Source organism: Carassius carassius, chromosome 2 (assembly GCF_963082965.1).
Source record: "Carassius carassius chromosome 2, fCarCar2.1, whole genome shotgun sequence".
NCBI lineage: Eukaryota > Metazoa > Chordata > Actinopteri > Cypriniformes > Cyprinidae > Carassius > Carassius carassius.
The window spans coordinates 48,205,147-48,221,596 of NC_081756.1; the positions used below are offsets into that span (position 1 = coordinate 48,205,147).

The window sequence follows — 16,450 nt, forward strand, 5'->3', positions numbered from 1 at the left end:
GCTACGTGCCCAAGGTTCCCACTACACCCTTCAAAGAGCAAGTGGTGAACCTTCAAGCGCTGCCCTGGAGGAGGCAGACCCAGCCCTGGCTTTGCTTTGTCCCGTCCAAGCATTAAGGTACTACGCAGACCGTACACAAAGCTTCAGGACCTCAGACCAGCTCTTTGTCTGTTACAGAGGCCGGCAGAAGGGGAGTGTCGTCTTTAAGCAGAGGATGGCCCACTGGATTGTGGATGCCATAACCCTGGCTTATCAGGCTCAGGATGTGCCCTGCCCGTTCAAGTTGCAAGCTCACTCAACTAGAAGTGTTGCGTCCTCCTGGGCGCTGGCTCATGGCACCTCATCTGACAGATATTTGTAGAGTTGCAGGCTGGACGACCCCTAACACGTTCGCTAGGTTCTATAGCCTTCGTGTAGAGCCGGTATCCTCCTGTGTTCTCACCTCAAACGGGTAGTGGCACTGAGAGGCCCCGGTTAGTGTCGGCTTGCTTAAACTGCTCCAGAGTGTCTGTACTGTAGACCCTGTTGAGATCTTCCATCACCCTAAGCAGCTGGACGGGGCGGAACGTCCGGCGCCAGGCCTTCATGATGAATCCGTGAGAACCATGGAAGGCTGGGTTCCATATTGAGACCTAAGCGGTACTCGTATGAGTAGCCATCGAGACCTCCTTCTGGAATGATGGGGATTCCGCAGCGTCCCGGTTCCAAGTGGAACGGGTACGGGTACGTTTTCCCAGTGTTTTCCAATCTCACCCAGTGAGGTAGTGCTTTGACAATGGTGAGTGGAACTACTTGTTCTGAGCCCCGGCCTACACCTAATAGGGGCGCAAGCAGCTCGCACAGGGCACTGGAAGGGGCAGCTCCCATGGCGCTTTGATAGGGATCCCATATTCGTCGGTCACCGACGTGGCGCCGAGAGTGACCGACTGAAAGGGAATGTCTCGGTTGGAATGGGAATGGAGACGCCACGTCCCGTCGCCATGGTTGCTGTACTGCCACTGAGCTGGCGGGTCTCCGGCTCGGCTCCTCAGTGAAAACCTGGTATGCATTCCACCTGCTGCTTTCTTATACTCACACAGTGATCAGCGGCAGCTGGATGCAATAATTGCATGCTAATGTGCATTGGCTCGTTTAGTTTACACTCGAAGTAGATTGGTCTAACGAAGCGATATCCCATATTCGTCGGTCACCGACGTGGCGTCTCCGTTCCCTCCTTCAGGGAATGAGGGTTACCATACGTAACAGAGACGTTTCTTACACACACTTAAGTACATTTTTAAAAGTGCACTTTCTAATGTCAAATTAAGTTCATACATTTTAAATCATTATGTTTTAATCATCTTTTTTTCATCCATTAAAGAAGTACACTTATTGTGATGTGTTGTCTAACATGCTAAAGTAAACACATGGAAAGCAAAATTTTAACTGTAGTGTGTTATTCAGTATTACTTTTAAAAGTTAATATATTTTAAATGCACTAAATCGCAATATCATCATCACAAATGTGTAATTACAAATATTTAAATACATGACATACAAGTCTCAATAGAAATTATATTTTATAAAGTTTATTTTTAGTTTATCATACATTCAGCAGTACTTTAACCATATTTCAAAGACAACATAATTATTTATGAAATTACAAACAAAGATGTACTTAAGTCCCACTTAAGTGGGTTAAAAACACTTCAGCTAATGTCCCTTGATTTAAATCTGAACACATTGAAATTTCATTGCAAAAAAAGAGTCTTAAAAATATTATATTAAGTTCACACTTAAGTATATTCAGTAACACTTTATTTCATGGGGTCCTTGTTACACGTTACTTGTACTTACAATAGTAATAACTATAAATTATGCATAATTACATGCAACTAACCATATAGTAAGTCCAGGTATTTAATAATAATACTCAGTACTTAAATGTATAATTACACTATTACAAAGACTTTTAAAATAAAGTGTAACCTTACATTATTTTCACAACAATAATCATTCAAATAATATTATTGAAAATAATAATAATAATATTAAGTATCCTATAATGTATTTCTTTTTCACAAGGGTCTCTCTCTGAATCTAGTCCAGTGTGATTCAGTGTGTTAATGTGTGAGTATGTGAGACTCACTCCAGCTGTATCCGTACTCATCCTCCTCTTCCTCATCAGGACCGTCATTATGAAGAACGAGTCTGTCGGGAATCTCCGTCAGCGTGTCCGAATCGGTTTCCCCGACATGTGGAACGACAGGCAGTGACAGGACGGGTGTCGACAGGAAGCTTTTTCCCTCCTCTCGATTCAGCTGGCACATATTTAAAAATATAACCCATTAAAACATATAATTTATATCTAATTAGCATGTCATCTGTCAGCATGGCATCCTCGATTAGACCCATGAAATATGAAGCATAATGTAATCAAAATTACATTTAACACATTAATCTGTTCTTCATTTCTCAACATGAAGAACCAACAAACCAAAACATGCTGCTGTTCTTTAAAATCCTTACAGATCATTTGTTATCCTGCTAAACTTAAGTAAATATGATAAATATCATAGTTACAGTGTAAACTTTCGGTTACTCAACATACAATAATAATATTACATTGTTACATTTGTAAATCAAATGTTGTTCCAAATGTGATAACTTTGATATATGGAACTAAATTGGAGATGTTTCACAGAATGTTCATGCTGCTCTTTACCTTTCAGTCTTTTCTTGATACAATTTTTTGTGTCATTTTTTAAATTTAAAAGCTCCTGGTCACTGTGTGGAAAAGAGCAGCAGGAGCATTCTGGTAAATATCTCGTTGTGTGTTCCACAGAATAATGAAAATCATGCAGATTTATGGGTGCATGGGTAAAATAACACGTCTTTGTGTTGTGCAAATACAAACTATTACTTCAAAAAAGTCTGCTTTTTAGTTATGTTCATGTTTGCATATATCGGCATATACAGTATATATATATATATATATATATGAATTACCTATATACAAAAAAAAATTCAATAGTGCAATGCAAAAATGAATGAAGTAACTACTATAAATGTAAAATATTTTTTTAATACATTTTATTTTTATTTGTATAATATTATATATTTATATAATTAAATTTTCAAAGATTATTTTATGTATTATTATATAATTATATATAATATTATATGATTTAACAGAAAAGGAGAAAGAGGGTTTTAGGGCCATTTATATGCAAATTTTATGAAATCAGATGATCCATAACTGCATATAGGTGGGAGAGGAAACACACACGCACACACAGACACACGAGACACGAACCTTAAATGGTGTAGGAGTGAAAGGATTAGTCGGACATAGACGGAGGAAAGGTCTACTGTGAGTGTCAACGGCCTACAGAAAACAGAGAATAACCAGCACCAGTGAGACACAGACAGAGAGAGAGAGAGAGAGAGAGAGAGAGACAGAGGGAGAGCAAGTACGTGTTCAGACTAACTACAGCAGAGCACATCTAAAACATCATTTACAGCACAAAATCTGTTCCTGAGTCAGTTTAGAAAAGGCCTGAAAACCAGCTGATCTACTGCTGACCTCTGACAGCCCACACACTTTCTGTCACTGATGGAATAGAACACTAGCGTACCGCCTGATAGTTCTGAAAACATTTAATATGCAACGCTGTTTTATCACACTGACTGTGTGTGGCATATAGTCATCAGTTTGGAAATGAAAACAGTTATTTCTCCATTTTAATTAAATTGTATGTTTTATTTTATTAATTTATGTTTACTGTTTGCATTATAAATACAGTTTAAATAAAATAAAACAGATGAAAACCTTTACGTTAAAAAAATTATTTAAAAAAATTATAATTTCAAGAACTAAAATTACTAAAACCAAAATAATTATAAATTAAAGCTAAACAGAAATGCTGAATAAAAATAAAAACTGGTAAAAATTACAAAAGCTAAAAAAGACAAAAATTACTAAATACTATAAAAGTATATTAATAATACTAAAATAACACTGGCATGTCATCCTGTTATATGTTTACAGAAATACACATACAGTACTATGCACAGTGTAGATGATATACTGTACACTGCAGACATGGTGATAGAAGTTAGTATGTTACTAACTGAGTCTCACACAGCGCCTGAAGCATAATGCATGCAAAAACCGTATCAGTTTAAATATGCATTGGCAGACTTTTACGCAACTTCTTTTGCTAACAAATAAAGTTTTGTTTACAATGTAGTGGACTTCTATAACGAACTCGTCTGAAGAAGATCCAGTCTCTAAATTTGACAATGTTTCCCAGATTAATGACCTTTTGAGGTCTGCATGAGGCATCAGCGATGACTCCACCTTTTTATTATTAATTATGATTCATTTTGAGGCCTTATTATTATCCAGTCATTTGTGATTAGATACTGGATAAAATCACAGCATGCGTTTACATTCAACAGACTCGCTCTGAAATGCAAAGCTAGAGAAATCATATAACAGGCATTTCCATGAGTTCTTCAAGCCTGAAAATCAAGTTTGTAAAATTAATATTACATTTTTTAAATGAATGAATGAAACACTTGTGTGATTTTGCTAGATTTACAGATCCTGGAACTCAGTAAAAAAGTGATATTTATTATTTTTTGTACATTTTAGTTCTTAATTTTGGACTTAAAGATGCATTCACAAATCAGAGTTCAACTCACTGGGGGAAAATATTGTCAGTCAGTTCAATTAAAATCTTCGCCAAGTGATTTAATGATGAAGTAAAATAAAAACTAAAAATTAGATGGAAAAATGTAAACTAAAAAAAAAAATAGAAATGTTGCCTTGCCAACTGACTGAAATAACATAAGCACTAAAAAGTACTAAAACTAAAACTGAAAACTAAATAAGAATTTAAAAATAAATAAAAATAATTAGTAAGTACTAAAAAAAAAAAAAAAAAACTACAAGAGCTGGTTAATTTATATCTAATTTATAATAGTTCAATAACACTGTTATCACTGATTTTCTCTGTTTCTATTGCCCAAACAAATATTTTTTTTTGTGGTTAACATGAACTGTTGTTTTGAAATGTTCTGATTTTCAAACAGCTCTTTGTTGTTATGAAAAGCACTCCATTAATTCCTGAAAATATTCAGTTTCATTGAAGACAATCATGCAGGTTTAAGAATGACCAGAGAGTGAGAAAACAATGAAAATAAAATAAAATAAATTTAGAGCAGTAACAGAGTCATATATCTGTGATGAAGATTCACTGGCGTCTGTCTGCTCACCTTCTCACTGCTGCTCTTCAGATCGAAGGCTGAGATGTCCTCTATTGCATCCAGCGCAGATGTCTGCCGTTATTAAAAATTCAAGAAGAGTCCTCGTCAAACACAGTCCCACAAAAATACACTACAAGACTTCAACAACATCATTAAACTCTAATGTCATTGACCAGCTCTCTGTTGGTCCAGAAGATCTGAAATAAAGTCCTGCACAGTGATGAAAGTCTCTCTTTATGGCCCCCCTCGTGTTTTGTACTTGTTGTTCAGAGCCACTGAAACAAAGCTACTTTTAAGAGCCATCTGCAGAGAGACATCTGCTGGGCGGGAATGAGGCACGGATCATTAATGCACATCTGGACAGAGACTTTATAAAGGTCTGATGAAGAGAAGGACAGACCGCAGAGAGCCGGACTTTACAGGTGCCTTGATACAAGAGCTTTGCTCAGCTGAGAAATTCAACGACATGTTTCAGAGATTCAGCATTATTGCAATACATTAAATCCTGTAGTTTTGGGATTTTTTTCAGGTTGAGATTTCAGCAAAAACAGTCACGATGTGTGATTTCATGATTAAAAACAGCTGTTTTGAGTCGGATCATGAAACCCATTTACACTTTAGGAAACTTATTTTGAAAAAGTACTTAAGTGTGATTTGAATGCTTTCGGACTCTAACTTTTGCATGTTAATTAGGATGAAATTGGATATCATTTGAAAGCTTGGTAACACTATTTTAAGGTGTCCTTGTTACATGTACTTACTATTATAATAACAATTAATTATGCATAATTACGTGCAAGTAACCCTAAAACAAACCCATATCCTAACCCTAACCATATTGTAAGTACATGTAGTTAATTAATATTACTCAGTACTTAAATGTATAATTACACTGTAACAAGAACACCTTAAAATAAAGTGTAACTGACAACTTAAACACTCACAATTCATCCTCCTCCCCCTAGTGGGTGGTGTCAAGTGTCATATTACTAAATTTACTACCATATTTTATTATCAAAATGTTTTCTAATCTTGACAGATTAAAGTAACCTCAATTTTTGTGATATCAACTTCAAATTTGGAACATAATTTAACTAGACAAATGGCTTTTGAGTATACAGCAATTTTAGATTACAGAATAATTTTGTTAAATATTTATTTTATATACAATATTTTTTTTAGAACAGTACAAGTTCTTTACAGTAAACCTAAACTTATATAACTTTTTTTACGTTTACATTTTTTTTAATTCTTCAGCAATAATCTGCTGATTGTCTTCTATAAAAATAAATCAACCTTAGTTAAGAGGTTGACTTCTTTTTCACAAGGGACATTTTGATTCTACAGAGCATTTCATTAGACAAAAAGTCATATTTTCATTGCTAGTATATACTTAGAAAACCCCAAAAAACTTTAAAAATGAACCATAAACATGGAAAATTTTGAGGAACAGGGATGAGTTTTCTAGAATGTGCCGCTTGATAACCGTTCAACACATCAGATACACACACACACACACAGGCATCTCCGTCTAACCTGTAGCGGTCTGAATGTAAAGCAGGGATTGGGGTAAGGATGGAGGGGTTGCTCTGAGCGCTTCAGCTGTAGCTGGGCTGATGGAGGTTTCTACAAGCACAACACAGAAGGTTAGCAGCCAGAATCACCCTGCACCAGGATATCAGCTTAAACACATTTCATCTAATGAGATGACTCATTAAAACATCTAATATGTAAACTAGAAGTGCCATTATTTTTAAAAAGAGGCCTGAGGGTAAATCAAACTAAGTGGAGGACATGACTCAGGACATTTACAGTGAAACAGTTGAACTTTGGAGGGCCATAACAAAGTGTTACTTATTTAATCACATTTGATTGAGTTCGTAAATGTGTTTAAGTTGACTTACTGGCAAATCTTAACATTAAGCCGAGCTGAATGCGGGATGCTGGGAGCGGAGATAAGAGGGCCGAACAGAAATTACCTGACACTTTGGCACAGGGACGCATTTTAAAACCGTCCCGTATTTCTCTATGACAGGAGGTGAATCAAAACTATACAGAGAGTCAGGCTGAGAGACAGACAGACAGAAGATGAGGTGCAGAGCGAGAGACAGAGGTCTTTCTGAGCACTAAACCGTATCAAAAGCGGTTAGTTAGTTAGTGCTGGGAAATATATTAAAGATTCACAATATATTCATTATTATGGAAGGATATTGTAACAGTGTCTGGGTTGTGTTCCCTGGGTTTCCACTAGGTGTCCTCAGTTCCCACAGTGTTTATCATTTATCACTTCCTGTCTCCTTATTTGGTCACCTTCCTCCTTGTTTAGTTAATTGATTGTTCCCCACCTGTCTCCTGTTTCCCCATCATCCTTTTGTGTATTTATACCTGGTCTGTCTGAGTCTTAGTCACGGAGTCCTTGTTTAATGTTGATGTTAATTCATGTCCGTCATCTTGCCTTGCCCTGCCTTGTCTTCGTGTTTTGTTTATGTTTGGATTTGTTGGATATCGACCCCTGCCTGGACTGTTTATTCTTTGGATTGCCCCTTTAATAAATACATACCCGCAATTGGTTCTCTCTCCTGTGTGTTCTGTAACACCGATCGTGACAGAAGGACTCCGTCACTGCAAGAGCCAGCGGTATGTCGGCTTATGTCTCCTCCCCAGCCACAGTGCGGGAGAGGAGTGGATTTGAAGGAACTCGCCTGGTGGTTTTCCGGGGAACCCAGAGGAGGTCGCCGAGGAGGGAGTGGTCGAGAGGATACTCAGCACCGCTCTCAACCAGGGCCGCCCTTCGACCCGGGGCTCGTGTGGGATGGATTAGAGCCACCGTCTCACCATGGCGGACGGAGAGGAGAGAGGAAGCGCACGTCCGCCACAGTGGCGTCACTGCCCATGATGGCCGCTAGTCCAGCGCCACAGCACAAGATGGCCGCCAGCCCAGCGCCACAGCACAAGATGGCCTCCAGCCCAGCGCCACAGCACAAGATGGCCGCCAGCTTGCAACCACAGCACAAGATGGCCGACTCAACGCCTGAGTCTCCAGACAAGGTGTCACCGACTCGCCAAAATAGAGGGCGGAGGAGGAGGAGACAGGCGTCTACCGTTCCTCAAAGCCCAGAGGACGTTCCCGAGGCGGTGCCCGATGCTGTTCCGGAGACCGAGGCGGTGCCCGATGCTGTTCCGGAGACCGAGGCGGTGCCCGATGCTGTTCCGGAGGCCGAGGCGGTGCCCGATGCTGTTCCGGAGGCCGAGGCGGTGCCCGATGCTGTTCCGGAGGCCGAGGCGGTGCCCGATGCTGTTCCGGAGGCCGAGGCGGTGCCCGATGCGGTTCCGGAGGCCGAGGCGGTGCCCGATGCCGAGGCGGTGCCCGATGCTGTTCCGGAGGCCGAGGCGGTGCCCGATGCTGTTCCGGAGGCCGAGGCGGTGCCCGATGCTGTTCCGGAGGCCGAGGCGGTGCCCGATGCCGAGGTGGAGGCCGAGGCGGTGCCCGATGCCGAGGTGGAGGCCATTCCCGATGCGGTGTCCGAGGCCGCTCCCGATGCGGTGCCCGAGGCCGCTCCCGAGGCCGTGACCGAGGCAGTGCCCGAGTCCGTTCCAGAGGCGGTGCCCGAAGCAGAGGCGTCTCAAGTCTCCACAGGCAGTCCAGAGTCGAGTCAGGTTCCAGTTGACCCTTCAGAGGCGAGTCAGGGGCCAGTGAACTCTCCAGAGTCGAGTCAGGTGCCAGTGACCTCTCCAGAGTCAGGGCCAGTCACCGTTGAACTTTCAGAGTTAAGTCAAGTCACTGGGTGGTCTGCTGCTCCGCCCTGTTGGACTCCGGCATCGACCACAGGGGCGTGGTGGTCATCTGCTTCACCCTGGAGGACTCTGGCCTTGACCACAAGGGTGTGGTGGTCTTCCGCTCTGCCCTGGGGGGCTTCCGCTCTGACCACACGGACGTGGTGGTCTTCCGTTCCGCCCTGGAGGGCGTTTGCCCTGACTACACGGTTGTGGTGGTCTTCCGCTCCGCCCTGGAGGACTCTGGCCTTGACCACAAGGGTGTGGTGGTCTTCTGCTCCGCCCTGGGGGGCTTCATGTTGTTGTTTTTTTTCTCCTTTTGTTTTTGTGTTAATGTCGGTCCCTGTTCCTTTCTGTTAGTCTGGCCCTCCGTCCCTCCCCCTGAGCTTCCACCTGTCCGCCTCCCTCCTGGTCTCTGTTTTGTGTCTGTCTTGGAGCGTCTGGGAGCCGCTCCTTAGTAAGGGGGTACTGTCACAGTGTCTGGGTTGTGTTCCCTGGGTTTCCACTAGGTGTCCTCAGTTCCCACAGTGTTTATCATTTATCACTTCCTGTCTCCTTATTTGGTCACCTTCCTCCTTGTTTAGTTAATTGATTGTTCCCCACCTGTCTCCTGTTTCCCCATCATCCTTTTGTGTATTTATACCTGGTCTGTCTGAGTCTTAGTCACGGAGTCCTTGTTTAATGTTGATGTTAATTCATGTCCGTCATCTTGCCTTGCCCTGCCTTGTCTTCGTGTTTTGTTTATGTTTGGATTTGTTGGATATCGACCCCTGCCTGGACTGTTTATTCTTTGGATTGCCCCTTTAATAAATACATCCCCGCAATTGGTTCTCTCTCCTGTGTGTTCTGCAACACCGATCGTGACAGATATTCCATATATATATATATATATATATATATATATATATATATATATATATATATATATATATATATATATATATATATATATATACAGTACAGACCAAAAGTTTGGACACACCTTCTCATTCAAAGAGTTTTCTTTATTTTCATGACTATGAAAATTTCATTTGACCAAGAAGGAGAGTGATGGGGTGCTGCGCCAGATGACCTGGCCTCCACAGTCACCGGACCTGAACCCAATCGAGATGGTTTAGGGGTGAGCTGGACCGCAGACAGAAGGCAAAAGGGCCAACAAGTGCTAAGCATCTCTCGGGGAACTCCTTCAAGACAGTTGGAAGACCATTTCAGGTGACTACCTCTTGAAGCTCATCAAGAGAATGCCAAGAGTGTGCAAAGCAGTAATCAAAGCAAAAGGTGGCTACTTTGAAGAACCTAGAATATGACATATTTTCAGTTGTTTCACACTTTTTTGTTATGTATATAATTCCATATATAATTCCACATGTGTTAATTCATAGTTTTGATGCCTTCAGTGTGACTCTACAATTTTCATAGTCATGAAAATAAAGAAAACTCTTTGAATGAGAAGGTGTGTCCAAACGTTTGGTCTGTACTGTATATATATATATATATATATATATATATATATATATATATATATATATATATATATATAATTAGATAAACATCACTGATTACCACTGATTACCCACTCATTGGGGGAAGTCGTGGCCAAATGGTTAGAGAGTCGGACTCCCAATCGAAGGGTTGTGAGTTTGAGTCTCGGGCCGGCAGGAATTGTGGGTGGGGGGAGTGCATGTACAGTTCTCTCTCCACCTTCAATACCACGACTGAGGTGCCCTTGAGCAAGGCACTGAACCCCCAACTGTTCCCTGGGCACCGCAGCAGAAATGGCTGCACACTGCTCCGGGTGTGTGTTCACAGTGTGTGTGTGTGTTCACTGCTCTGTGTGTGTTCACTTCGGATGGGTTAAATGCAGAGCACGAATTCTGAGTATGGGTCACCATACTTGGCTGAATGTCACGTCACTTTCAATTTCAAATTTTAAAAGTATATAAAAAAACTGTACTTGCAGATAATACTTGCCATATTTCACAGACAAAATAAGTAATTGTGAAATTAAATATATATAAAGATGTGCTTAATGCTTACTTATAATTAAATACAATTCTTAGTGTTCTTTTAGCAAAAAAAAAAAAAAAAAAATAAAACCTGAAGAAATTTTTTTTCTAACTAGATCTTTACTGTATGCAACATTTTGAATATATTCAAATTAGATTCCTCTGATTAAAAAAAAATAAAACACTGCAGAGCAAATATATAAACACTGAGCTATACAGCAAAAAATATCCTTAAAAGGCTGAAAAATGTTGAGATTGTCAACAGAATGTAAACAGTTTTAATTTGATTTATTAAAATTTACATAAACATCTAACTTTTAGATAAAAGAGTGTTTAATAAAGTTTGATATTCAGTTAAAGCTATATCACCCAGCCACAGTTAGTATGCAGCTGTTATAAATATATTATAAACACCCACACGTGTTAACCATCATCAATAAATGGATCAGTTCAGCAGAAGAGTGTATAGTGTGTGTGATACTGACTCTGTCTCTGTGAATGATGCTCTGCACCAGGAACACCACGGGGTTTCCAGCGTTACGGATGGCCTCCACCGCCTGCTCATGACTGGCATCACGCAGATCCGCTCCGCCCACCTGTCACACACACACACACACACACACACACACACACACACACACACACACACACACACACACACACAGCTCAACTTTATGAGCAGGTATGTAGCCCAAAACCTGCCAGAAAATGCCAGCCTGCTTACTTAAACAGGCTGGGATGTGTGACAGTGTTCATGCCAAAGTAAAAATGCATTAACTGAATTTGCTATCATTTATACTATGATTTAAAAAAAATCAGACAGCAAGCTGAAAACTGCAAAAACTGTGCCATACCACTTCCAGCTTAGACAGCTTCAATTAATGTAAAAGTTCATTTTAGTGTGTAGGAACAATGACGCTAGCATGTTGCTAATAGTGCGATACTGCAACAAGCGCTAAAATACACTGCACATCCAAATATTGTGTGAAGCAGTGACTTCTTCATAATTTAAAAGACATTGACATTTGACAATTTTAAGTAAATTAAAAACAAACGTAAATAAAAGCAAATGTAAAACATTTAAATAAATGTAAAATAATAAATAAAATGTTAAACTGTTTGGATTTCATCAAAGATGTGAGCTTGTATAACGCTTCGTCAAATATCTTAAGGTATTTCCAGCATTTCTGCTGTGATTATGACAGAGCTGTTTGTTTTTATAATTTTATCTTATTAACAATAACTGAAAATATGTAAATAGCAAATTAACTGCAATTCATTTTGTAACTCCAGATTTTTCAAGAACTGTATGTTATTCAATAAAAACAAATTTGAGAGAAAGTAAAAAGAAATATGACCTCTATTTACAACCAGATTTTGTGTTTTTTAGCAGTTTAAATTAGATTAGAGTTGGATAATTAATATATATTAATAATAATTTATCACTAAGTAAGTGTGTATGTACCTCTAAAATCCTGTCTCCTGTCTTCAGTGTGCCATTGCGTCCAGCTGGACTGTCCTCCAGGATGTGTTTAATAAAGATGCCCCGCATCACTTCCCCGTTGCTAAGGCGACTGCCCATGCCCCGCCCACCAACAATACTGATGCCCAGAGATTTCCCAGCTTCCCTGTGCAACTCCACTCTGAGCAAACACACACAGAACATTCATTTAACATCCAGTAATGCCAATTTGCAACATCATGATCAACATATTTTCATGACTTTCTCACAGTTGTCTTCACTGATGTCTTTCTCATCATCATGATCCCACCTTCTAATTTAACAGCATCAAAATTAGCAAACTTTAAATATATATATATATATATATATATATATATATATATATAAACAGAACATATTTTGTCTGTTTCAATATGCCAAACTGTTTATAGCATACAGCCTATTTCATCAAAAATCTAATGACTGTAAATACGTCATATAGCTCTATGAACATGAAAATCCCAATTTTAAACTTATGGTGGCGCTAGAGGGTTCGAGTGAGAGAGCCCAAAACTGGTCAGATTGATGTTCATACCTTCCCTAATGAACGCACCAAATTTTGCTCCAATGGTTTTAAGGGCTGCCATATAATCCCAAAGCAACTATAATTAGAATACCAACAGAAACCGGTTTCTAATACATATCTATTCCTAATAGATATGCCCATGTTTTTCAATCACATGCAACTTATTGGTCTGTCCTCACCTCCGTGGTAGATTCCAGCTGTTGGAAGCTGCTGTCTGTCGTTCACTCTCCTGTCCTTCTCCATCTTCTCTCTCTGGAAGATCTGAGACTGTCTGACTAAACACACAAACACAAAGCTTTCATCTTTTGTTTTTGGCTGACAGTATGTGTGAGTGGAGTACGTACTGTTGAGTGTCGTTTTTGCCATCAGAGAGATCATCACTCTGGAGCTGCTGGCTCGCCCAGTATTCCTCTAAATATTCTGCAGGAACATACGTGATTCTGCACACACATAATCACAAGATTCATAAGCTTATGATGACATTTGACTCATCAGACCTGTCATCAACACTGCCAGAATCAAACTTCATAGGAATCTCCCAGCTTAAACAGCATTTGTGACTTAATGGCCGCTTGTTCTTCAGTAAAAAAAAAGAAAAAAAAGAAAAGAGGAGTCGATCAGCAATATGCAATAAATGATTTAAACTGAGCTTAACTTGCATTGAAGCACATCTTGTTTTTTCAGCATTATGGGTAATATGTGATATTCTTTGCCTATCTCTGCCCAAGGTGAACTCATAAATCAGTTATGTGATTGTCAACAGCAGCTGGTGTTTTATGGGTTAGTAAATGAATGTCCCACAACAAGACATTTCTCTGTTTCATTTGCATTTCATCCAAAAAATTCAAACCAATATAGTCTGACTCAACAGCGAGCCCGCTAATTTAGCTTGAATTTTCATGTTTCTGGATCAGGAGTCAAAACAAAAATAGTTTTTTGCTTCATCAATTGACTGTAAGTGAAGATGACAGATCTAATGGAGAAAAATCAAACCTTGTTTTGAACAATTCATGCATACAGGCGGAGATATCAAGACATTAGGAGTCACGGCACATCGATGTGAATCAAATATTCATTAACCACACGTTCAGAGAAAACGCTTCATAAATGAACAACAATCGATGGCTGGAAATGAAATCATTGACATGAGAGAGAGATGTTAGTCAAAGATGAACAACACAAAACACACTATGTTAGAAAGAAACGATGGCCTGGAATGTTAACGATGAACGACAGTCTCTTGAGAACACGAATGCATGTTACCAAGGAAACAACAACCTGCTCAAACACTGCTTGATGAGGAAGCGCAGCATGATTGAGTTTAACTGGAACGTGAGTGTTAGGCATTAGTCAGGTCAAACCTACTATGCAGTACAATTCAAATTTGCCTTAAAGTATTGGTTAAAATACCGCAATTAAAACTGAAACACTCTCCTATCCTAACTTAATTTGAAATTCTTTGGTGTAGACCTCATACACTTAGCTTTAAGTGAACATGGGGCGAATTTGAAATCATTCACTACTTTGTTGTGCATAAATGTTAACCTTTTTTGCCATGTGAACTCACTTCTGAAATGAAAAACTATCAATTTAGCAAGTTAATTTTTTATTTATCTAGTTAAAATTATTTTAAGAAAACACGTTTCTGCAATGCATACTTTTTTCACAAATGAATTCACTACAAATTGCATTTCAACCTGTTTGTCTTTTGTAATATCACTTCAATAAATTTTAAACAAATAATAATAAAAAATATATATAGTGGGAACACAACAGCATCAAATATTTGTTTGTAAATATTTATTTATTTATTAATGTAAAAACAGGAATATTGTGAAATGTTATTACGATATTTCAAAATAAATAATTCTAATTAACTGTTACATTTAAAAATTTTAAAATACATTTAAAATTGTATAAATATTTAAAATGTAAATTTTAAATACTTTAAATAATAATTTATTCCTGTATTTTCTGCATCCATTACCCCAGGTGTTCAAAGCAACTGTGCTGCTTAATATTTTATAATAATAATGGTTTAACAATTTTAACAGAATAGAAATAAAATAAATAAACAATAAAATAATCACAAAAAGGTACTGCTTAACAGAAATGACCCAATAATGGAGAATTAGATTCAGCAGAAGAAAGAAACTCATACAGGTTTGGGATGAAATGAGGGAGAATAAATGATGCCAGAACTGTGTCCAGACTTTGAGCTCGTGTGTGATTAGAAGAGAATGGAAGCAGGGTTGCGGGCGGCCCGAACAATCTGACTTTTGGATAAAGCTCTGAGCGACAGCTCAAAACAAACACAAGCAGGGAGTGAGGACAGACAGCATGAGGAAGGCAGTACTCACACAGAGACGGGGCTCAGCTCTTCCCCCGCAGCACCTGTGGATCTGGAAACGTGAAGAGTAGTTTACGGACACAGACGCCGCTGGCAGCGGGAGGCAAAATAAAGCCAGTGACTGCAGCTAGAACAAGCTCTCTGCTGCCAGACAGCTTCTGGATCACCGTTGGACACGGATAAGCTTTGTTTTATGAATGTCTGTTTAACCTTTCACTGTGAATGTAAATCCTGAGCTCTGCCGAGGTTGATGGCTCTATTAAATTGGCAGCACCCTTAAAGTACACCCTGACTGTCTGTACATAAATTCCATTTGAACAGATTTACCAAAAAGTACCACCAAAAGTAACCAGATCGACAAGCTAGATGCAACCAAATAATATCGGTCTATGTGAAAAAGTCCGGGGTCGGTACGATTTTTTTATGTTCTTGAAAGGATTCTCTTTTGCTCACCAAGGCTGTATGTATTCAAACAATAATATAGTACAATTGTGAAATTTTTCTTTTTATTATTTAAAATAGCTATATATAATATATTTTAACTCTCTGATGTCTAAGGGGGTTTTGGGGGGTTGGAGAAGTTTTGACATGCCCTGCTTTTTTCAGTTGCTTATGACCATATACATGGCTAAAGTCTGAAAACACTGTATTCAATTTATTCCTGTATGTAATTAACATCATTTGATCAAAGCTGTATTTTCAGCATCATTCCTCCAGTCTTCAGTGCCACATGATCTTCAGAAATCAGTCTAATATACTGATTTGCTGCTCAAGAAACATTTCTGATTATCATCAATGTTGAAACAGCTGTGCTGACGGATATTCTTGTCAAAACTGTGACACATTTAATTTTCCAGGATTCAAATATGAATAGAAAGTTCTAAAAGAACAACGCTTATTTGAAATATAATTGACCTCAGACCTTTGAACAGTGTAGTGGATGCAGCAAACAAACACTTTTATGATTAATTAATAAGCACACCATGCAATTAATTTAATTAGAGTTGTTACTGAAAGGACAGCCCTGCATGTATATTCAT

At 39.1% G+C, this 16,450-nt stretch overlaps 1 protein-coding gene across 1 annotated transcript in view; it reads right to left on the reverse strand.

Annotated features, from left to right (window-relative positions):
- LOC132111156 (multiple PDZ domain protein) overlaps window positions 1-16,450 on the reverse strand; it is a 76,745-nt gene that overhangs the window by 16,779 nt on the left and 43,516 nt on the right. The window contains exons 22-29 of the mRNA XM_059518320.1: window positions 15,421-15,462; window positions 13,405-13,500; window positions 13,240-13,335; window positions 12,499-12,676; window positions 11,519-11,629; window positions 7,233-7,319; window positions 5,263-5,325; window positions 2,129-2,300 (exon numbers count right to left, since the gene is read on the reverse strand). Of these exons, the coding sequence (XP_059374303.1) occupies window positions 2,129-2,300; window positions 5,263-5,325; window positions 7,233-7,319; window positions 11,519-11,629; window positions 12,499-12,676; window positions 13,240-13,335; window positions 13,405-13,500; window positions 15,421-15,462 (845 nt within the window). The remainder of the gene's footprint in view (window positions 1-2,128; window positions 2,301-5,262; window positions 5,326-7,232; window positions 7,320-11,518; window positions 11,630-12,498; window positions 12,677-13,239; window positions 13,336-13,404; window positions 13,501-15,420; window positions 15,463-16,450) is intronic.